Source organism: Leptinotarsa decemlineata, unplaced genomic scaffold, assembly GCF_025532065.1.
Source record: "Leptinotarsa decemlineata unplaced genomic scaffold, Ldec_3_MD MMD2_tig00078363_RagTag_RagTag, whole genome shotgun sequence".
Lineage (NCBI taxonomy): Eukaryota > Metazoa > Arthropoda > Insecta > Coleoptera > Chrysomelidae > Leptinotarsa > Leptinotarsa decemlineata.
Window position 1 is genome coordinate 3053806 of NW_027412728.1, and position 26049 is coordinate 3079854.

The 26049-nt window shown below is 36.0% G+C and overlaps 1 protein-coding gene across 1 annotated transcript in view; it reads right to left on the minus strand.

Moving 5' to 3' along the window:
- The window catches only part of Rim (Rab3 interacting molecule), a 355610-nt gene that overhangs the window by 58018 nt on the left and 271543 nt on the right, over positions 1-26049 (minus strand). The window contains exons 15-16 of the mRNA XM_074185890.1: positions 16136-16350; positions 8418-8557 (exon numbers count right to left, since the gene is read on the minus strand). Coding sequence (XP_074041991.1) covers positions 8511-8557; positions 16136-16350 — 262 coding nt within the window. The 3' untranslated portion in view covers positions 8418-8510. The remainder of the gene's footprint in view (positions 1-8417; positions 8558-16135; positions 16351-26049) is intronic.

The following is a 26049-nucleotide window of genomic DNA, read 5'->3' on the forward strand; positions in this document are numbered from 1 at the left end:
AGTTTCAAGGTAGCAAGAATGAAGAAAATGAAAAAAAAATAAAAATCGGTCGATCGGTTTCAACAATTTTGTTGCTGATACTCAAGGTGTATTTGAGGTCCCTTCTGGTGAGCAACAAATTCTTACTCCGTATTCCAGAAAACCGTTTCAGATAGCAAGAATAGGGAGAAATTTAAAAAAATATTAAAAATCGGCCGATCAAGGCCAACTATTTTGTTGCTGATTCTCGGAGTGTATTTGAGTACCCTCCTCATGAGCACCAAATTAAAATACTTTTCATTCCAAAGAAAAGCTTTTAAGGTAGCAAGAATGAGGAATCTGAAAAAAAAATTTGAAATCGGCCGATCGGTTTCAAATATTTGTTGCTGATACTCAAGGTGTATTTTGAGTATACTCCTGACGAGCGTAACAAATTTAAAATACTTTTATTCGTGAGAAAACCAGTTTCAAGATAGCAAGAACGTGGAAAAATAAAAAAAATTGAAAATCGGCCGATCGGTTTCAACTATTTTGTTGCTGATACTCAAGGTCTATTTGAGTATACTCCCGGTGAGCAACAGATTTTGAAACTTTTTTTATTCTAAGGAAACCAGGTTCAAGATAGCAAGAACGAGGAAAAAGAAAGAAAAAATTCAAAAATCGGCTGATTGGTTTCAACTATTTTGTTGCTAATACTCAAGGTGTATTTGAGTATACTCCTGGTGAGCAACAAATTTGAAACACTTTTCATTCTGAGGAAAACCAGTTTCAAGATAGCAAGAACCTGGAAAATGAAAAAAATTGAAAATCGGCTGATCGGTTTCAACTATTTTGTTGCTGTTACTCAAGGTGTATTTAAGTTCACTCTTGGTGAGGCAACAAATTTAAAACACCTTTAATTCTAGGAAAAAACAGTTTCAAGATAGCAAGATCATAAAAAATATAAAAAAAAATAATTTAAAATTTTTCGCTATATCCAAGGTTTAGCAACTGAATAGCAACTAAATATTTTGTAAAGATCAAGGGAAAGTATATAATTCATTGAGTTACCTTGTTACGTTGATATCACGATAGCATTATTTGCGATTTCTAAGGATCGGCACGAGCAACAAAATCGTTGTTTTGGCAACTAATCAGCTACAAATTGATGTATTTTTTTGCAATTTTGCTGATTTGCCTTGCTAGCCTAACAGAGCTGAAATAATTTGATGTACGAAAAGATTGGATAAAGGAGTTCCTTTATTTCAAATGATATGTGTATTCGAAGGGAGTACTCAATAAAATATGAAATAACATTTTTCTGTATTTTCTAAAGTTTTGATGGTGAATACCATTTATTTTATTTTCAGTACTTCATGATTTCTTATGTCAATAAATTTATGTATGTCACGTCTTGGTTCATCACGTATATATTTTTTCAGATGTTTTCGAAAGAATGAATTGAATTGAAGATCTAATGATGACGAGAAAATTGGTATATAGTCTAGAGCCCAACAACATGTGACATCTCAATCCAATGTTTTTTTATTATGAGACTTTAAGGAATTCTTCATTACGTTTAGTTTCAAATGAATGATTGTGCTTTTCCTATTTATTGACGTAAATTTGGATTCTCAGTAAACAATGTCATTTGAGAACGTAACATTTTTTGGTGCATGATTGTCATTATTTTATCTGGATCGTTTCTACTAATTTGACAAGGTTATTAGTCACATCTCCCCATGTGACAATTGCATATATGAGGGCATAATATACCATTTTCAGGTGAGTTGTTTCATTATAGAATAATAGAATGTTTGAAGGTGGTTGACAATGTTTCATGATGAATTTCACTGGTTCGGACTTCCATTGTTTACTATATGAAATGATTTGAAATCCCTGAAACAACTAAAAAGAAGAATTAAAAAATGAATAGCTGAGATAACAATTATATTAAGAAAAATATACCTGAAATGAAATATACTGAAATAAAACACAAGTAAATAGAACAATTGAACAAATATAAATAAAAATAAAGAAATGAAAAAGAAAATAAAAATAAAAAGTTGAGAGATTCCAAGTCACGTTAGTTCACGACGTTTCGATTGTTAGTATCTACAATCGTCTTCGGGTGATGACTGGACTGATACCTCCGAGAGATGACTATAGGTCGTTCGAGTACTTTTCACTTATTCCTGCTTTCCATTTTCCACTTCACTGGTTCCGCGGGAGATGACCGTTTGGCGGGAGTTCGCCATTTTCCGCTTGATGATGGATTTCCATATGTTGCGTATTTCTACGTGGCTTGGCTGAATACGTTGTTGGACAACATGTATGCGGCTTCCTTGAATTTTCTTCTAAACCAATGTTCCTCTCTGTGCAAGATCTCAGCTTGGTACCACTCGATGTTGTGTTGATGAGTCCAATGGATCTAAATAAAGAAGTCCAAATAATGCTCTAATTTCTGTCTCGTCCGTAGTATGTGCATCCCGCTCTCTACTTAAATTGTTTGCGACTGACGTAATATACTTGTTAATTGAGGTAACTATGATATCTTATTTCTTCATTCACAAAGTATGACCATACGTCGACTGGCGACTTCAAATTCTTAGTTTCTGCTGTTGGTGATGGCAACTTTCTAATGATATTTTATCGCCTCGTGCGGACTCCTTTGTGGTGGGTGGATGTTTTTTCCAATAGGAGTTGTCTTTTTTTCCCTACGGATAAGTTATTTTTTAGGGTTTACTATAATTACTTACCTGACTTTATAGCACAAACGGTTGCGGATAGTATGTTTCCCCTTCATTTTGACAGGTGGAGACAGTTTCTGTATCTTCATTTCCGCCCTTAGAAATGTCTTGCACGCTGTCTGTGTCATGAACTTCTACATCATCCATTTGTATGTCATCAATATCTTCATTACTCGATTCATCGTCAAAACAACTCACTAACATCTCACTTGGCAGTGGTCCGCTGGAGTGTCGAGTTAAACTGTGATCGGGATACAAGTCGCTCCCAAAATAAACGACCCAACAGTGGAATTTTTTTTTTCTGTGACGTGAACTCGCCTGTTGATTTCAATATTGTACAGGCTGTGAGCTAATATAAACGTGAGTAGATATCACCGTTACAACACTCATAAGTAGAAAAGAATCAATCATATATTATCATCTATACTAAAGATCAATTTCGCCTGTTCAACGACAAGCGAAACTATCCTAGTGGAAGTAAAAACACAACGTTTTTTGTCAACCTATTTTGAAAGCAGCCGAAGTAGCAGCCACGGTCGTTGAGAATGACCAATGAAGATAAACCTGTGAAAGTCTTACGTCTTCAGAATTATGCCTCGGAACGTGAAAAAAATTGAAACTATTGAGGAGAAAATCCAAATTTTGGAGAAAAAAGTGCGAAGAAATAATATCGTCATATTTGGCTTGGATATTGCGAATGAGGTAAATCTGCTACAAGAAACAATTCAAGCTCTCAATAATCTGCTTGGCATAAATCTGATTGAACAAGATATCAACAACATATACCAAATCGAAAGAAACTCTTCTAGATCTCCTGTTGTTTTGAATTCATTTCGTATCTGAAAAAATCTGAAAAAAAATTTATTCAGAAATATACGTAAACTAAATGGCACTGGAGTCGCTATAGCTAATGACGCATCCTCATCCTCATCTCAAAACTGCCAAGCAGCAGAACCAATAGCTAAAATTGAAGGCGACACTCTAGAAGTTGATGATCATATATTCACTGTAGATGATCTGCTGAATCTAGAAGAAGCTCAGCCCAGTAGTGACTCAGAAGATAACCTTGCAGAGGAGAGATCGATCTTGCCGCCACCTCGATTTCAAGTACAAGAAAACAATAAATTTATCGAGCCAAAGATAAAGGATACCCAGAAGAGAAAGAGGACGAAGATTCACTACAGCCCAAAAACGCGAAGCAGCAAAGTCGATAAGATTTGAACTGAAAAAAAAAGAAGATAGAGGAAAAGAAGGGAAAAAAGATTGTTTATCTATTCCTTTCAATTCATTATATTCATCTTCTTTGAAAGGGAAATATATTTTCGTGTCTTGGTGGAATCAATCATAATTCTTTTAATAATTTTTTTAACGTATGTATGTAAGAATCCCTTCCAAAATGTCTAGAAGAATAAACATTGCCAAAATTCACTGATATCAAAAGTTTGATACTCGATAATAATTTGATTTTGTAGGTCTATCCGAGACCTGGCTCACTGACGCTATATTGGATGACAATATCGATATACCCGGTTTCAAAATATTTCGCAAAGATAGAGCCACAAGGGCTGGTGGTATATGCTTGTATGTAAAAGAACAGCATATAATAAAAATACTCAGTCAGTACACGTCTAACCATACATGCCAACAACTCTGGGTTTCGATACAGTTGGCAGCAAAAAATAGCAATGGGAGTGATTTACCGGCCACCTCAGCTTGACGCTAATACGTTTGTAGACGATTTCGAAAACACAATATCTGAAATCATGCTTGCTTACAGTGATATTATTTCCTCGGTGACTTAATATCAACTTAATGAACTCCAATAATACGTCCGAAAACTTTACCAACACCTTAGAAGGAATCGGACTTAAACACAGATAATAAAGAACCTACTCGTATCAACTCCAATTCAATCTCATTGATAGATGTCATTATTCTAAACGAAGATTTGCAACCAAACAGGATCAGAGTTTACGACACCAACATTTCTGATCACTTAATCACTGAATGTTCAATCGATATGCAGTGCGAAAATAAAACGCTAATCATACACGCGTTTCGTGATTTCTCTCAATTTAGTATCGTCAGCTTTGAAGACGACATCAAAAATCTGCCTTGGAATTCCAATATTGAGGAAAACCATATCGATGAAAAGTAAGTATAATGAATGAACATATATTAAATTATTTAATAAACATGCACCTTTCAAAACCTCAATTTGCTCGGCCACCCAAACCCTGGATCACCCAAAATATCAAGTGTATGATTCACCTTAGGAACAAAGCACTTATACAATATAAAACAACTAAAAACAAAGGTCACTGGGAATTCTACAGAAACCTCAGGAATTACATAACAAATGCTATGAAAACAAAAAAGAAAGTTTCTCTAAAATGCAACCTCTAAAAAATGGAAAGTTCTTGGAGATCTTTGTACAATGGGAAAAAGAAAAATAAAAATATCGATTTCCACACGACCGCAAACGAAGTTAATAATCATTTTTCGAAATAACAAATACTTCTACGAAAGCAGATGAAAAACTCATTCATTTCTACCGAAACAATGTTAAAACTAATTTTGAACAGAAACTTATTTTTAAACCAGTCTCTGATGAGAGAGTAGTTCATATTTTATTGCAGGTGAATACACGAGCATGTGGGGCTGACCAAATCAATATAACCCTCATTCGGCTAATGTGTCCTTTTATCATATCGTACATAACCCACTTAGTAAACCACTGTGTTATAAATGGGGTATTCCCCAAACTTTGGAAGGAGGGGCTTGTAAAATCTATCCAAAAGTCAATTCCCCTACAAGTCTTGATGATTTAAGACCCATCACCATCCTGCCAACTATGTCCAAGGTATTAGACAGGATCATTGAAACACAATTACGTGACCACCTTGATAAATATAATATCCTTTTCCCAGTACAGTCAGGATTCAGACCAGGATATAGCTGCGGCACAGCACTCCTAAATATAACGGACGATTCCTTCAGGTAATTAGACAAACAAAAGATCGGTGTTTTAGTATTATTAGATTATAGTAAAGAATTTGACACACTTAATCACGATATACTGCTCTCTGTACTTCACTTCATAGGTTTAGAAAATCAAGCACTCAAGTTCTTCAGAAAGTATATCACAGGAAGATCTCATACAGGAAGTTTCATCTGACAATGGATCTATATCACGTGGAGTAGCACAAGGTTCGATTCTCGTCCTCTGATCTTTACTATCTACACATGTTATTTTTCCAATTCTTTAAAGTACTCACGAATCCATATGTACGCAGATGACACTCAAATTTACTACCTTTTCGATTCAAACACATTAGCAGAGTCCCAACAGAAAATCAATGAAGACCTCCTTCAAATTGTAGAGACTTCTAAGAAACATGACTTGATTATAAACCCATCGAAATCGTCTGTTATATTATTTGGACCTGTTGATCCACCTGATATAAACATTCAATTAGAAGGTAATCAACTAACTGTGAAAGATAAATCTAAAAACCTTGGGTTATTTATCGATAGTAAGTTAAAATTCTCCGATCATGTATCTTTCACACTTCAGAAATCTTACGCAAAACTTAAAATTTCATATGGTCATAGACATAATATGAGTAGGTCACTCAAAACTCTTTTATGCGCACTCTCTGTACTATCCCAAGCTAGAGCTGCGATTTCGTTCATGGGCCCTGTCTGACTGCAAGAGATACATCTAGAATCCAAAAACTGCAAATTCCTGCCTAAGACTTATTTTTGGCGTCCGGAAGTTCGAAAGAATCTCTCATACCTTAGTTACTACGGAATGTTGTCTATGAGCAATCGGTGGAAACTTCATGGCCTATCTCTATTACATAAAGTGATAATAATAAAACTCGTTCTTATCTCACTGAAAAAAATAATCACAATTCCCTCACCGCACTAAACAATTCGAAAAATCCATCTCTTACAATCTGATAAAAGTATACAACCTACTCCCTGAAAATCTAAAAACAATGTCAGTGGTCAGGTTTCGTAATCACCTATAGAAAAAAAAAATTGAGGAGCAATGTTTGATTATATAAGTTCATGTAATCACCATAAATTTTATTTAATATGTCTTTTTAAATCCCCTCTATATTTCCAATGGTAATCATATAACTACTTATCTTTGTGACTTTTCAAATCTTTATTCTTTAATCTTGGTGTTTTTTTTTATTTGTATCCCAGGTTCCCGAGGAAGACCAGTCTTGACTGATCGGGCTCCTTTTAAACCATACTATTACTTTGTTGTTAGATTTCATACACATATGGTTAATAAAGGTTACTATTATTATTACTGTGGTACCTTAGGGAGGGTACATCAAAGAGCAGCTTTGCATTTGGCGCGATCCGAAGAATAACTATGAAACACTGTTTATATGGTTTCACAGACCATGGCACGGCCTATGGTGGATTGAAGAAGAATTAGCTTGTATATTTCTGTCTATTCATTTCATTTATGGGGTAATTATTACATGGCCGAGTCTTAGTTAATTTCGAACAGTCTAATTTTTCTATCAGAGGCCTTCTATTGATGTGACCCCAGTAAAAGCCACGCACCTTTGGCCGGCAGCAAACAACTTTGAACCCAAGTATACAACAGCGTGGTCAACCGTACTACCGTGCATTTTGTAAATTGTACAAGCCCAGCATAAAACAATTGGCAACATTCTACGTTCAGCTGCACCGTGGCTGAATTTAGCTGGAAACTGCACAGATTTCGGTTGAATAACGTGAATCCCATCTTTACCGAAGTCGATACGGACTGATGGAATGTCCGTGTCATACATTTGTGCTCTCCGGAAACAGGGCCATACATATAATTTCTATTATATGACCGATGATACCATTCACTAGACCCTTAGACACATCAACATTGTATCACAACATCATCTTGGCCTCCACAAATATTTCCAACTCTTTAGGCAACCCCCAGTCTTGTTTATATCAGATGGTATAATATTATTTAAATCTATATTATCATTTTTTCTAGTACAATCTATTAGACTATCTTGTGTAATTACTTTATTAGAATGCAAATAAATATGGGTTAGAATCGGAAAGTAGGAATTTAAAGGTAAAAGCATGATTCAATTTTTTTTCTAGAAATGTATATTTTTAATTGAGGCCAACCCTGAATGTGGCATCTATTTCATGGTGGGCCTACCAACTGCCTATCACACACGAATGCGTATACAAAATTTCGTGTCCCAGAGCCGATCCTGGCAGCAGCATCAGGTCACGTTTATGATTAATATGCATTGTCATCGGTTCTGGACCAGCATGCAAAATTTCAGGTCAATCGGATACCGGAAAGTGGGTAAAATTAAACTTGCAAGATTTGTTAACATACACAAGTCAAGTTAAATAAAAGCTTTTAGTTAGAAAGGCAAAGCTGTTCCATATTTGTTATAATCTGTTATAAAACTTCAAGTCTGAATGAAATCAAAGGAGTTATATTGGTCGTCTAGTTTGCTTGAAAATTATACATGTACGAGTAACTACACAGTAGACATCTAATAGAAAGAGACACCTAGTAAAGTGCTGGTTGAACACGTTTCATTTCACCTATTCAAAATGTGATGTATACCTATTGTTTATCGGTTTTGCGTAGAATGAATTTTTGAAGAAGTCGCTTTTCATGCAGTTCAATGAATTGAATGATGTTGATGAACTTACCTGCAAAATACATCCTAGATAATTTTCTCGAAAAGCTAACTGCTGTTGATACAAGGGATCTAGCGTTCTCTGGCAGTGGTAGTTTCGCCTTTGCTACACACATTTTTTTCCATTAACGAGGTATACTTTGACATACGGAGCTGTAACAATAACGATTTTTTAAATTATTATCCGAAACACACTTCCGCAGAAGTGAAGTGATCTCTGCGGCTTTTATATGAGCTTTTTGCTGAACGGGTTCCAACTTGGTGACAGAGTTGTGATCACCTCGTTTAGTGTCGAAAACTAAACCGAGTTCATCAGCTGCCCTAAAGACAAATGCTTCAATTCCCGCTTTCTTAGAGAGAGAGAAGGGGATCCGAACTCCTGAAGACTTTATAGGCTATATCCAGTAGCATCTAAATAACAATGAGATTGGAACCTTTGGTGTGAAAGTTGAATAACTTGTTTCGAAATCAATTGCCCTAACACCAAACTGATATTTTTTGCACTCGACGCGCTTTTCGCCAACAAAGTTAGCATCTTCAGGAGAAGAAAATTGATACCTAGTCTAGCCTGGTTAATCCAATAGTCCAATATGAGTTGATAATGTGAGTTCCTTATTTCCACGTCCCAATATCACAAGCTCTAGAGTGTTTGGAGGATCTTCTGAAATCGATCAACTTAGCAAATGAAGCTGTTGAAGAATACATTCACTCACCAATCTTTGCATGGATCAAAATTGTTTTCAATATAATGGCTCATATTATGAACAGCGTGAAGAAACGGCTATGGGTAACCCATTGTCTCCATGGGTAGGTTTGAGACGGAAGTTGGGAAAGAACTCGGTTACTTCCCTAGGGTCTGGATTAGGTATATTGATGACATATTCGCTGTAGTGGTTACAAGGATAATCAGAATTGAGAATGTCCTTTCAGCACTGAACAACAGGTGTAAGAGTATAAAATTCACATATGAAGTAGAAAAAGAACGAAAGTTGCCGTTTTTAGATGTATTGGTCATAAGGAACGAACAGAACGAAATATAATTTGACATTTACAGAAAAGACACGGGCATACATTCCCAATGACTCGAATCATTGTCCACAACACAAAATGGCGACACTGCAATTTCTGGTACACAAGTCAACCCAGATAGCCCTACTATCCTTTTAAAAGTATCCCTTAAAGAAATCTGTAGTTGCTAATTTGAACTACTCCAGCAGAGATGTCGCTTTATACATGACTTGAACTATATTAAAATCACATGATATTAACATCTTGCTGTAGTGTTGATAGTACAGTTGATGAGTTATTTTGTTTTGCGTATCGACTACTCTTTAGCGTTCTGACATGGACGCGTGGAAGTAAGTATATTACCTTTAGTACTTATGAAATGTATCGAATAATAGTGAAAAATCATTGAACAGGTTACAACTAAGTATTATTATCAACAGAATGATGTTCTGTTTTTGTTTTAACTCATATTGAGGGCTGGAACATTGCCATCCTTTTAAAAGGATTGCAGGTTTTTAGGCTACCGCTGAATTAATTATATGCAATTTCATATATATTTTCTCTCTTCAGTTACAGACATCGTGCCTTAACACTTCATGACCTTCTGGAAGAATTGGAAGATCCTGACAATATTTCAGAGCCACCTCAGGGTATAATATTATTTCCCCCTGATAACGCCAATGACGATATAACGGATGAAGATTCTGGAGACGAGAATGATATGAGTATAAATAATCTGCCTGGAAGCCAGTTACGTGCCGAAGTTGACATTATTGGAGGTGATAGTACTGATTTCGAAGATGACTTGCCCCTTTCGTATATTCAGAGCAAGAACAGAATTCAATTACTTGATGATATTGATATTCCAAGGGTCGATGATGGATTTGAAAGCGAAGATGATTTACCGCTCTCGCATTTCCAGAACCCACTTGATGGCCCTAGGAGGCCGATTGCAAAAAAGAAAAAGTTATCAATGGGTGAAAGAAGATATGACAAATAGTTTATACTCATGGCCCCATATCAGTTATTTTCTAATTTTTTTGATAACTCGGTAATCGATATGTTGGTGGAATATTCAAATAGATATGCCAATCAAAAAAATCAAAATCCCATGATAACTACTAATGAAATATATTATTTTCTTGGAATATTGATTCTTAGTGGTTATTCAACTGTACCAAGACATAGAATTTATTGGGAAAATGCCGATGATCCGAACAATAAACTTATAACATCTGCAATGTCCAGAGATAGATTTTCTACCCTGATGAAATATATCCACTGCTGTGACAACACTAATTTGGATCCAACTGATAAATTTTCGAAAATGAGGCCATTGCTAAATAAAATCAATGAAATGTGTTTACTGCATAGCCCTATCGAAGAATTTCACAGTGTTGATGAAGCCATGGTGCCCTATTTTGGCCGCCATGGCTGCAAACAATTTATTCGCGGTAAGCCCATTAGATGGGGCTACAAAATGTGGACAGGAACAACACGGCTTGGTTACGTTATCTGGATGGATCCCTACCAAGGCAAAAATAACAATTTGCCGTCAAAATATGATATTGGCTTGGGCGGTAATGTCATTCTACAATATGCTGATGTCTTACAAACTTCCCTATCATTTGTTTTTCGATGATTTCTCTACATCAATGCCTCTGATGGAGGAATTGAAAGAAAGAGGCATCAGGGCTACAGGTACCGTGCAAGAAAATCGCATACCTTCACATCCACTAGTTGACTCAAAGAGATTGAGAAAAGAGCAAAGAGGAACATACGATTATAGCTCAGCTAAAGATAGTGGCGTTCTCATTTGTAAGTGGAATGACAACAATGTCACTTGTTTTGCAACAAATTCTGCCTCTGTTTTTCCATTGAACAATGTCAAGAGGTTTTCTAATAAGGAAAAGCAGCATGTTCATGTACCACAGCCAAATTTAGTAAAATTGTACAACAATAATATGGGAGGAGTCGATAGGTGCGACCAAAATATATCCTTATATCGTACATCAAAAAAATGGTATTTTCCTATATTCATTCACTGTTTGGAAGTAGCCATTCCAAATGCCTGGCAATTACATTGCATCAATAGGGAACGCTTGACCAACTTTTGTTTCGACGTTCTCTTGCCACCAACATCTTAGAAAGCCATAAAAGGAACACTAAAAGAGGACCTTCTAAAACATGAATTCATCTTCATGAGCACTCAAGATATGATCGTCTCGATCATCTCATTATATACCAAGAAAATCAAACGTTTTGTGTTTTTTGTCACAAAAAAGCTAATTTTAAATGTAGCAAATGTAATATTACACTTCACCCCAAATATTGCTTCTATTCATATCATACCCCACAGTGAAAACTGATATTATATGTATTCTGTTGCTCATAATAAACGAAAAAATTGAAAATATTTTGTTAGTAATTCAAAGTCCTACCATCCTTTTAAAAGGAACACTTTTTTTTCAAAAACGGTATGAATTTTGGACTTTATTCAGTTTCAATATGATATTTTGATGCGAATTCATGAGAAAAAAAGTCCTAATAATTCAATACACAATAAAAAAAGTTTAAGGTCTATCTGGGTTAATAACTTTTCCTTTAAAGAAAAATAAGTACGGCAATGAAAAGAGAGTGATTCGGTATGTAGCTGAAGCAAACGGTTTTAATCCAGATATAGTTGACAAGATGATTAGAAAATGCAAGTTTAGGGAAGCACTTCGTAAATCTTTGACTTTTCAAAAAGAAGAGAGTAATAACAAGTTTATAGTAATCCCATATGAACCCCAATACACGAGAGGGCTTCAAGTAAATATGAAAGTTGCATATAAAACTTCTTATGAATTGCAACAGCTTCTTGGTAATCCAAAAGATAGACTAGAAAACACAGAAAGGTCGGGGATTCACGAAATCAGTTGTCAAGATTGCAACAGCAAATACATCGGCCAGAGCCGACGAGCGATTAAAACCCGCTTCAAGGAACATTGTGCACACATGAAATACGGAAGGATAGAAAAATCCAATGTCGCACAACATGCTCTAGACAAGGACCACAGAATTGGTGAGAACATTCTGAAACTGATTAAGCATGTGCATGACACCAGGCCACTCGATGCATGTGAGAGTCTAAAAATAGCAAAATGTAAGAACAGCATGAATGGCGATAAGGTACCCATCCCGTTTAGCCCGCTTTTTGATCTTCTGTTAGGAAGAGAATAATTACTAAGAACTTGCAGGTAGTTAATTATCGAGAAATTCTATATTGGACTTCAGGTATACAAACTCAGGTAACAAATTTTAGTATATGAGGATTAACCATACTAGACTATGTATTAATTTTCTTCTCCTAAGGATGCTAACTTTGTTGGCGAAACGCGCGTCGAGTGCAAAAATATCAGTTTGGTGATAGGGCAATTGATCTCGAAAAAAGTTATTCAGTATCATTCTGTCATGTAGACACTTCAAACTCAAAAGTCCACGGCTTCCCTGTTGTCGGGGGAAGTACAACCGTGGGACGGACGATTTGGGATGCAAACTCCTATAGAAATACATCATTTTTCGGGTTTTTGCGTCGAGTTGATACAACTCCTCCCGAGTCCACTTCACTACTCCAAACGATTAGAGTAAGATTGGAACGGCAAGTATATTTGTTACGGCAACTTTGTTCTTCCCCGACAGTTCCGATTACCAGATCTGTCGAAGTTTGTGCTGATACTTGCCGCAGAGAGAGTTCTTCACTACTGTTACCTCTTATGAGTGGAGTTGTTCCACCCCGAGGTAAGTATACGTCTCTCCGGCATCCAGATGATGTAGGATGCTTCCATCTACGAGCTGCATATCCTCTCCTCAGTTCCTGTATTGCCCTCTTTTGAGATGGACCATTGCACATTTGTCTATCCCGAATTTCATACAGATAGCATGCATGTATTCTTTCACCACCCTCAAGGACTGATGGAGGTCCTTCTCTCCGGAGGCATACAGTCCAAGGTCATTCATATGAAACAAATGAGTGACCTTGTGCCTCCGGTTTCCGGGGGTGCCACAGTTATACCCGAGAGTATTTCTGAGCGCAATGGATAATGGCAATAGTGACATGCAGAAGAGAAGGGACTGAAAGAATGGCCCTGAAATACACCCCTTCTGAAAGTGACTCACCCTGTTTGGACTCTGGCTTGACCGGATGTAATGGTGAAGCGAGTTCGCTAAAGTGGTATCAGTTGTTCAATGCATCTCACTATTTTGTCGGGTACCGCAAGGCATCTGAGCAAATGCGTTATTGTATCAAATGTCTTATGGTAATCGATCCAGGCCACAGAGAGGTTGCGCTTATATTGTATGGAGCCCTGCGTTACACATCTATCGATGAACAGGTTCTCTTTACATCCAGCGACTCCTCTCTTCGACCCTTGCTGCTCATATATCCGTTCGAACACTCGGTCAACTGCGTTGAGTATTCGTGTGTACAAGATGCTTGTAAAAAACTTATAACACAAATTCAAGCATGTTATAGGTCTGTATTTCTTAGGAATCGACAAATCTCCGTCTTTGGAGATAAGAATGGTCCGCCCCTCGATAAACCAATCGGGAATTGGCTGCTCTCCGTTCAGCCATGAGTTGAAAACTCTAGCCAAATGGCGTGCTCAGTAGTTTTTTCCACCAATAAGTGTTCAGCCCATCTGGGCGTGGAGCAGCAAAGTTCTTGGAACTCACAAGAGCTTTTCGAACGTCATCCGGGTAATCGGGTTGCGCAGTTCATTGAGCTCAGGCTGTCGAAGCTCTCTGTTGAAAGCTTCGAACTGCGCTAGGGCTGGAGTGTCTGAATTGAGTGGCTGCGGGTGTTCATAGATATCCTCCCAGAAGGATTCCACCTGATCATCGATCGGCGGATTATCCACAACACGTGGAGGCACTTGGAATAAGCGAGAGGGTTTCTCACGAAACCTTAGGTTTTCCGCGATACTTCTCTCTCACCTCACTAGATGACTTCTTACTAGCCACTAGTATTCGTATCCTATCCAGGCAGTGCTGTTTGGTGGACAGTCAGCACGCCTTGACTCAAAATGTGATGGATACGTCGTAGTTTGGCGGCTATCCGCCGAACTGCGGGCGTGAAAGGCCTGTTGTCCGCCCTGTAATCCATCAGACCTTGGATACGAGACGCGTGTTGTCCCGCCAACGTGATCTTAGCCTCCATCTTGTGTACACGCCGTTCAATCTTCCGAACCGCAAGGCCGGGATTTCTTCCTTCCGATTCGGAAAGCGATTGGACGACGCTTTACACGACGGTGTTGATTTGCCAGATGTCAGCCTCTTCTGTTAGAACACTATGAACCTCCGCATCCAAACAAGCCAGTTCTTGTGGCTTCAGGGGCCTAATTCTGTGGAGCGCCCTGCGTGTTCTGATTGTCGTCTCCATTGGTGGTATGGTGCGAGTCTCCTCTCCAGCCGTGCCAACGGGTGATAGAACTGCCACTTCTACCACTTCGTTAGCAGGCTGGAAAGGAGCTATATAGCCCTGGCGCCGAAGATAGGATACGTTATCCCTAAGTCCGGCCGTACACGGACCACATATTTGCAGTTGAGGCAACCACAACATTGTGGTCACGTTGACTGCACTTCGCGGTTGATCCAACCACATTTATGTGGTCGACTTGCAGTCATATAAACTGCACTTGCAGTTGAGGCAACTGACATCAAAAATTGAATGCCGTGAGACCAATATGAGAAAAACTACACCACGTTGTACGCGGTTGGGTACGACTGCAAGTCGTACGGGTTAGTGTACGGCAGATGCCGCGATGACATCTCGGCGGAGATCAGTGACTGCATACGTTCGTTTCGACTTTTGTAAACGCCCGTGTACGTGTAGCACAGTATTTCTTATGGGCGGCTTGAGTTCGTTGGAACGCGACTGCAATTGTGTGGTCAATCCGACCGCAAAATGTGGCTCGTGTACGGACGCTCTAAGATTTTGGGCGAAAAAGACGGCATGCTCCGGATGTGTTTCACACCACAGAGCATGCAATCTCGCCATGTACCCTCTTCGCGCGGGCTCACTACTCCCGTAGCAATGCATGAGGCTATCCCTCAGCTCATGCGTCCACTCAAAGCGTCCGTTTTCATTGCCATGGTTGTCACTGGTAGGCAAATCATCGTTATGGGCCCCACCACTTTGCCTCTGACCCCTCCGAGCGGGTCGATTTAATTTTTTTTTCACTGCAGTGTGCGCTGGTCAGGCCCTATCCCCCGAAGCCTCGATACATTCGGGAAGGCGAATTACATTTCAGGCTTGAATTAAATTGTCAATATGTGAATTCCTTAGAAATCGAAATGCATCTGAATATTTTCGAAAATATAGTACACAAGGTGAAGTAAAAAATGTTGACACTATCATTTCACAAGAATATACCTACCTATGTATACCAGTTATAGAAATACAACTTTCGCCTTTGAATATTCTGTATAGCTTTTTTGTACAATGGTCACTACTGTCTTATCAATTGATGAACTACAGGCTGGTTTCAATTTCAAATCCCATTTAATTAAAAAATCTAGGTCCCTTCAAAGAGGACTTCAGGAACCTGATTTATTCAATCATTGAGTTAGTTGCAGTCTTTCATGTTTATTCAAAAATTATTGTTTCAAGAACAAAGTACTTCAAAATGTTAAAAGAAACAGCTTTGTCCCGTTAAGACTTATTTACGCCAGCCAGTAACTTACCTGGCAGTACTTTGGATCCTGGTCGGGCTTGGAGTCCCCTTGCTCGGATCACTTCCACCTCCAAAAATCCTTTCTGATAACATAGCGATAACTGAATATCTCCAAGGGAAGGAGCTCCCAGCACTTGTCTGCCTACGAGCTGACCCGGTCCAAGGCCATCTATAAAGTCGGCGAGCTGACCACCTTCACCCGCTAAGCGCAGAGAAGGAGACCACCTAACGAAGATAAATTTCAGTAAATAGTCGGAAACTTTTGAATGTTAAAGGATTCACTGCGATTATGAAAGAGCAGACACATAGACGTACATAGAGAGAGATAGAGAAACTGGGATAAAGGCTAATTTCTACGTGTGAGTAAATTTTTTGGTGAAGTGGTGTTCAACCGTGCTCTCAGACGGTGCTTAATAATCATGCAAAAAACTCAAAAATAGAAGGGGTTTATTCTGAAATAGTCTTTATTTAGTTATTCACGCGATGTTTTCAGTTATATATAATTTCATTTGTTGAGCATGCTTGGAACTAAAACATATATACATACCAATACTGAAACTCCGATCATAAATCTTCACGTACAGGCGAAGCTGATTTCCATTCTTTTCAACTCTATGCTTGCTGGTATGTGTTGAAGATATTTTAAAAACAGCAATAGTCATATTGCTTTTCAAATGCGTCATTATATAAATGAATGTCGGTGACACCAATAAGCAGGGTTTCTTTCAGGGATGAGATATGAAGATGGTCGACTAATTTACCACAATTTCAGGGTCTTATTTTACTCTCAAACTGAACATAACATGTTTCACGTGATTATTATTTTATTGTTCTTTGAAACCAGTTATTGTGTAGCTCTAGATGTATGTACAGAATTAGCATATACTTGAATTCTTATACATACATAACTTATACTCATTTTGAGTTATGATAAGGAAGGGAAATATGGGAATGGTCTTCTGATTCACCACAATTTCAGGGTTTTATTTCATTCTCAAACTGGACATAACATGTTTCACGTGATTATTTTGTTTTTCTTTGAAACCAGTTATTGTGTAGCTCTAAATGTATGTACAGAATGAGCATATACTTGAATTCTTATACATACATAACTTATACTCATATTTTGAGTAATGATAAGGAAGGGAAATATGGGAATGGTCTTCTGATTCACCACAATTTCAGGGTTTTATTTCATTCTCAAACTGGACATAACATGTTTCACGTGATTATTATTTTGTTGTTCTTTGAAACCAGTTATTGTGTAGCTCTAAATGTCTATACATATTGAGCATATACTTGAATTCTTATACATACATAACTTATACTCATATTTTGAGTTATGATAAAGAAGGGAAATTTGGGAATGGTCTTCTGATTCACCACAATTTCAGGGTTTTATTTCATTCTCAAACTGGACATAACATGTTTCACGTGATTATTATTTTGTTGTTCTTTAAAACCAGTTATTGTGTAGGTCTAAATGTATGTACAGAATGAGCATATACTTGAATTCTTATACATACATAACTTATACTCATATTTTGAGTTATGATAAAGAAGGGAAATTTGGGAATGGTCTTCTGATTCACCACAATTTCAGGGTTTTATATCATTCTCAAACTGGACATAACATGTTTCACGTGATTATTATTTTGTTGTTCTTTAAAACCAGTTATTGTGTAGCTCTAAATGTCTATACAGATTGAGCATATACTTGAATTCTTATACATACATAACTTATACTCATATTTTGAGTTATGATAAAGAAGGGAAATTTGGGAATGGTCTTCTGATTCACCACAATTTCAGGGTTTTATTTCATTCTCAAACTGGACATAACATGTTTCACGTGATTATTATTTTGTTGTTCTTTAAAACCAGTTATTGTGTAGCTCTAAATGTCTATACAGATTGAGCATATACTTGAATTCTTATACATACATAACTTATACTCATATTTTGAGTTATGATAAAGAAGGGAAATTTGGGAATGGTCTTCTGATTCACCACAATTTCAGGGTTTTATTTCATTCTGAAACTGGACATAACATGTTTCACGTGATTATTATTTTGTTGTTCTTTAAAACCAGTTATTGTGTAGGTCTAAATGTATGTACAGAATGAGCATATACTTGAATTCTTATACATACATAACTTATACTCATATTTTGAGTTATGATAAGGAAGGGAAATATGGGAATGGTCTTCGATTCAGCACAATTTCAGGGTTTTATTTCATTCTCAAACTGGACATAACATGTTTCACGTGATTATTATTTTGTTCTTTAAAACCAGTTATTGTGTAGCTCTAAATGTATGTACAGAATGAGCATATACTTGAATTCTTATACAAACATAACTTATACTCATATTTTGAGTTATGATAAAGAAGGGAAATATGGGAATAGTCTTCTGATTCACCACAATTTTGAGGGTTTTATTTCATTCTCAAACTGGACATAACATGTTTCACGTGATTATTATTTTGTTGTTCTTTGAAACCAGTTATTGTGTAGCTCTAAATGTCTGTACAGAATGAGCATATACTTGAATTCTTATACATACATAACTTATACTCATATTTTGAGTTATGGTAAGGAAGGGAAATATGGGAATGGTCTTCTGATTCAGCACAATTTCAGGGTTTTATTTCATTCTCAAACTGGACATAACATGTTTCACGTGATTATTATTTTGTTGTTCTTTAAAACCAGTTATTGTGTAGGTCTAAATGTATGTACAGAATGAGCATATACTTGAATTCTTATACATACATAACTTATACTCATATTTTGAGTTATGATAAGGAAGGGAAATATGGGAATGGTCTTCTGATTCAGCACAATTTCAGGGTTTTATTTCATTCTCAAACTGGACATAACATGTTTCACGTGATTATTATTTTGTTCTTTAAAACCAGTTATTGTGTAGCTCTAAATGTATGTACAGAATGAGCATATACTTGAATTCTTATACAAACATAACTTATACTCATATTTTGAGTTATGATAAAGAAGGGAAATATGGGAATAGTCTTCTGATTCACCACAATTTTGAGGGTTTTATTTCATTCTCAAACTGGACATAACATGTTTCACGTGATTATTATTTTGTTGTTCTTTGAAACCAGTTATTGTGTAGGTCTAAATGTATGTACAGAATGAGCATATACTTGAATTCTTATACATACATAACTTATACTCATATTTTGAGTAATGATAAGGAAGGGAAATATGGGAATGGTCTTCTGATTCAGCACAATTTCAGGGTTTTATTTCATTCTCAAACTGGACATAACATGTTTCACGTGATTATTATTTTGTTGTTCTTTGAAACCAGTTATTGTGTAGGTCTAAATGTATGTACAGAATGAGCATATACTTGAATTCTTATACAAACATAACTTATACTCATATTTTGAGTTATGATAAAGAAGGGAAATATGGGAATAGTCTTCTGATTCACCACAATTTTGAGGGTTTTATTTCATTCTCAAACTGGACATAACATGTTTCACGTGATTATTATTTTGTTGTTCTTTGAAACCAGTTATTGTGTAGGTCTAAATGTATGTACAGAATGAGCATATACTTGAATTCTTATACATACATAACTTATACTCATATTTTGAGTTATGATAAGGAAGGGAAATATGGGAATGGTCTTCTGATTCAGCACAATTTCAGGTTTTATTTCATTCTCAAACTGGACATAACATGTTTCACGTGATTATTATTTTGTTCTTTAAAACCAGTTATTGTGTAGCTCTAAATGTATATACAGAATGAGCATATACTTGAATTCTTATACAAACATAACTTATACTCATATTTTGAGTTATGATAAAGAAGGGAAATATGGGAATAGTCTTCTGATTCACCACAATTTTGAGGGTTTTATTTCATTCTCAAACTGGACATAACATGTTTCACGTGATTATTATTTTGTTGTTCTTTGAAACCAGTTATTGTGTAGCTCTAAATGTCTGTACAGAATGAGCATATACTTAAATTCTTATACATACATAACTTATACACGTGTTTTGAGTAATGATAAGAATGGTCTACTGATTTACCATAACTTCAGGGTATTATTTTATTCTCAAATTTGACATAACATGTTTTACGTAATTTTTATTTTGTTTGTTCTTTGAAACCAGTTATTGTGTGTGTAACTCCTATTCTGTTTCGAGTTAAATATAAAAAGGTAACTATCCACTGAAGTAAAGTTAGTGAACCTAATGACGTCAATAAAGTGTGTGAATTCCCGAATAATGAACCATAGGGATGGTATGTGATGGAATCGGCTGATACCTACTTGACGAAAATCTATAACGTATTCAAGAAACACTTTATTGGGATATTTTCAAAAAACACTAAAGTGAAAATTTGACAATAAAGTCTTTCTTGAATATATCAGAGATGGGTTCTATTTGCTAACCTGCTACTCAGTAACTGATATTTACTAGGAGCAATAATAGTCTCCTATTTGCACATAAAAATTGCAGTTTGAGTTGAGTAAAATTTCCAAAAAAATGTATTCATTGATATCTAGCACCGACTGGAGTGAAGTTAGTCAATATAACAACATGAATAAATTTTGTGAAATCATAAATAATAAACTATTAGATATGGGTTGCTATTTTCTAACCTGCTATTTGGTAACTGTTATTCACTGATAACAATAACATAAAATAGCAATGTTCAAACTGTTTTTTGTTTATAGTAAAATAATACGTGACGCAGATGTAAATAGTTGTTACGGACACGTTAACAAATAATGCAAACTGTTTCTGAGTATAGACAAGGCAGTTTAAGCAACATGTAGTAAATAAATATTTCCATTTATCATTACATTTTCATTTATCCATTACAGCAGCTTGACTGCATTAACAAAGGTTAATGCAGTCAAGCTGCTGGAAAATATTTCCATGAAAATCAAAATATAAATAGATAAGTACTTTCTGATCATTCCCATATTGATTTCAATTCAAGAGCCACCGGTAGACAGCTGTTTCAGCCTATTGGGCATCGTCAGTACCGGGCAGGCAGTCCTCGATTGAAGACAAAATGTGAAATACCAGAAAAGTACTTGATGAAAATAGCTGCGTAAACGCAAGTGGAACCACCTATTGGTGTGACACCCAAGTCAACTTGCCAAGTTTTTATGTCAGTGTTGGTGGTTTGACCAAATTTCTGCTACCGCAGTTGTCTGTTGATTAGTTAGACCACCAACACTAACATAAAAAACTTGGCAATTGACGGTTCCAGAATATAAATTTAGTAAGATGGTTGATATATGTCGTTATAGCGTTAATATTAAAGAAATAATCGATTTAGTCATGTCATTACCCGAGAAATTATCTATAGGTTCTGATGGAATTACGCTATTCCCAATTAAAAAATTTATTTTTACCCTGGTTGAACCAATTCACATGATATTCAATATTTCCTTGAAATCGTTGATCTCTCCAGATTATTATAAAAACAGTTTTTTTGAAACCTATTTATAAAAGTGGATCACATAATGATCCACTTTTATAAATAGGTTAATGATAAAAAATTATCGAACAGTCTGTAATTAATCAAAATTACCCAAATTGTTAGACAGCCTAATGACAAAAAGGCTAACTTGGGATTGCAGACATAATAATCATTAATCAACAACATGGATTCAGTAGTGGTAGATCTACCAGCACAAATCTGCTAATTTATCAAAACTGTATAATAAATGCCTTCAAAAATAGACAACAGGTGGATTCTATTTAGACAGATTTTTCAAAGGCATTTGACCGAGTAAACCACAATTTGTTGTTACATAAACTAAACGCTTTGGGTATTCAAGAAAACATTCTGAAATTGATTGAAAATTATCTAGCCTGCAGAGTACAATTTGTAAATATGGTATCTCAGTATCTTTCTCAATCACAGTTTCATCGGGTGTACCACAGGGTTCTCATTTAGGGCCATTCCTTTAAAACCTATTTATAAATGACTTGGAAGATGTTATTCTTTATAGTGAATTTCTTTTGTTTGCTGGTGACCTGAGGATGTTTGAAGTTATTTATGACCCAACTGATACAAAATTATTACACTACGATTTAACTAACTTTGTTCGCTGGTGTGATATAAATCAACTGTAATTAAATATAGACAAATGTCAAATATTTACTTTTCTCCGAAACAAAAATCCCATTAACTGGCCATACAAAATCAATCAGAACTGAAAATAACAAACACAATCAGAGATTTAGGAATCACTCTCGACCCAAAAATGCCATTTAAACCCCATATTGCAAATATTACTTCTGAAGCGCTAAAAATGTTAGGTTGCATTCTTAGATTTGCAAATGAATTATCTCTCACTTCAATAAAAATCATATATTGTTCAATTGTTAGATCAATAATCGAATACAAGTCCACAATTTGGTGCTCTTCATATCATGTGGATATTGATATGCTTGGAAGTGTTCAAAATTAGTTTTTAAGGTACTCTGTATATAAACTGGGATATCATATTGGTTTTTGTAATTCTTCTTTGGAAGACTGTAAAAAGATTGTAATTCATTATTTTAACGATTTTTTTAATTTTATTTTATATACTTTTTTCTTGAACAAAGCTTAGATTGCTGTTAAATATATTAGTGTAAACTTGTTAATTTATCTTGTGAAAAATTGAAATTGCCGTTAATAAATAAATGCATAAATGAATAAATAATTACGTTAAACCGAAGACCTGCGACAGAGAATTGTTCGGGATTGCCGATTTCTGACTCCCGACATCTTCAATAATATAAGGAACGCTTTCGAAAGTATGGAACTAGATGGAGGTCATTTTGAACATTTTATCCATTGATTGTGTTGCCATCAATATTACTTTTGTTAAATTCCTCAATAAAATGAGCGACAGCGAATTTTCTGTTTTTTCTTTAAACGTTCAACATTCAATTTCTCAATAACCAATGAATCAATTCCGAAAAAAAACTACAGAAGTAATAGAAAGACAAAAGACCTTTCAAATGATGTATCACTCGTCCCCTCCTGCTCTTGAAAAAAATAGGGGGTAGTTGTTGACCGCAGGAGGGTGAAGTTTCGGGTATGATTTTCATATCAGAATTAGTCCCCCTAGAAATGAAAATTGACTTACAGGGGGGTCAAGTTTTCGTTGGAACGCCCTGTATGAACTGAGATTGAAATTACCCAGATAGTATATTGAAATCATGCTGGGTATAATGTTTCAATCATAATCAAGTACCAATTTATTGTGAGATTTGCAATAGATGATACAGGGTGTAACGTTGAAATATTCGAGTGATGTATTTTAAGAAAAAAAGTGTATATGAACTTATGTCCGAAAATGCTTTGTTTCGTAGATACGGGGTGTTGAAATTTGAATTTTTTTGTTCGCTTTTTGAAAATAACTCTTGCAAAAAATGAGTTATTTGCACGAAATTCAGTACCCGAGGTTTTTTTGACGTGGAAAATCATAATTTCGTATTAATTTTCATGTAACATCTAGAAGGCGCTGCGTACGCTGTCATTATTTATTTCAAATTGCCCCAACTTTTTTGACAGTAAACTATTGCTACTTTTCATGAAAAAACCTAATTCCTACACCTTCTCCTCAACAACGCTGGAGGTGATCGTTTTCGAGATATTTACAATTTTCTATATCGATGCGTATTACTTTATAGCCAAAATTCAATAATTTCTGTCACTCTCAGCTTGCAAATTGAGTTAATTAAATCGAGTAGGCTATGAAAGTTTATTTATAAAAATATAAGTTCGCTGTCACAGTTTATAAAGTGATTTTTTGGTACCATGCCCGACTTTACGAATGCTAAAATGGCTGATATGGTTTTTGCATACGGCTTTGCTGACGGAAATTCAAGCGAGGCCCGACGCATCTATCAGGAAAGGTATCCCCAACGCGTGACTCCTTGTGCAGCGACATTTGCGAATCTTTTCCGGCGACTTTCCGAATCTGGAAGCTTTGAAACAAATTCGGCAGTAGGACGGCCACGGACTACAAGAACTGTAGAATTGGAGGATGCGGTTCTAGAAGAAATTAGTGAATATCCAGAGACAAGTACAAGAAAAATTAGTCAAACTTTAAATGTGAGTCACATGACAGTTTACATAATTTTAAAGGAACAGCAATTATATCCTTATCATATTTAGCGTGTCCAGGCACTTCCTGGACACGCTACGCAATTCCAACTACGTATCAAATTTGTTCAATAGCTTCAAAGAAAAGTCGAACAACATCCGCAAATTTTATCGAAAATTCTCTTCACAGATGAGGCTAATTTTTCAAGAAATGATATCATGAACTTCCATAACAACCACATCTGGGCGAAAGATAACCCACATGCGATAACGCAAACTCATTTCCAAGAGAGATTCTGTTTTAATATATGGGTAGGCATAATTGGGGATTATTTAATTGGACCCTATTTTCTCCCCTTACGTTTGAATGGAGATGCTTACCTAAACTTTTTGGAACACGAGCTTCCCCAACTTATGGAAGATGTTCCTATTGGTCTCCGAAATCACTCCTGGTTTATGCACGATGAAGCTTCTGCTCATTTTAGTGTGATATCAAGAAATTTTTCAGAGACGTAGCATATCCCCAACGATGGGTAGGAAGAGGAGGCACTGAACATTGGCCCCCGAGATCACCGAACCTCAATCCCGCCGATTTTTTCTTTTGGGGACACCTTAAATCACTAGTTCATGCTAGTCCCATTGAAAACAAGGAAATGTTGAGGGATCGCATCATAGCTTGCTGCGAAACGGGCATTTTTCAACGGGTGCGGAATTCTTTGATGAGGAGAGCAGAAGCTTGTATTACTGTTGGGGGTCGTCACTTTGAACAGTTGTTGTAATAGTTGTTTCGTTCAATTTTTATATGTTTATTTTCCTAATAAATAACATAGTACTTCTCCGAATTGTTTTTTTACAAACTCCGAATTGTAGCACTTTATAATTGAATAATTGAACCTGACAATTTTTTTGGATTTAGATTGAATAAGCAGTTCAATATTGCTCAGTTTAGAAGAAGTCTGTACTACGTATAAAGTTTGATGAAAATAACTAAAATTGCAAAAAACTTATGACAAAAACCTACCATGTTTTGAAAAATGTCAACAATCTGTATTTCGAAAACGAATCATTCTTCGGTAAACATTTTATAGGAAAAAGTTGTTTATTTTGACGAGATCCACCACATATTTAATTTTTGTAATGTTCAACTTCACTTAGCGCCCTAGGAGCTAAGTAATATGCACCGATATAGAAAATTGTAAATATTTCGAAAACAATTACCTCCAGCGTTGTTGAGGAGGTGTACTTTTTTACTTGGAAAAGGTGTGGGAATTAATTTTTTTCATGAAAAGTGCCAAAAGTTTACTGTCAAAAAAGTTAGGGCAATTTGAAAAAAATAATGATAGCGTACGCAGCCCCCTTTAGATGTTACATGAAAATTAATACGAAATTATGATTTTCCACGTCAAAAAAACCTCGGGTACTGAATTTCGTGCAAATAACTTATTTTTTGCAAGAGTTATTTTCAAAAATCGAACAAAAAACGTCAATTTCAACATCCCGTATCTCCGAAACGGAACATTTTCGGACACAAGTTCATATAGACTTTTTTTCTTAAAATTGTCTCAGGAATACGTCACTTGAATATTTCAACGTACTTATGTTACGCCCTGTATACAAAGCCGTGTATTGCTATACAATACCTTTATCGTTTTCAAACAGTATGAAAACACTTGCCGCGAAATTGGTGTTACAGTTTTGTAAACTGTCTAGTGGAAGTATCACAACAAAGTGTTACTCGAATGAGTTATGGATTTTCATCAAGCATACATCACATAATGTTGAAATGATTTCAGAATTTGTCTGAAAGTTTCAG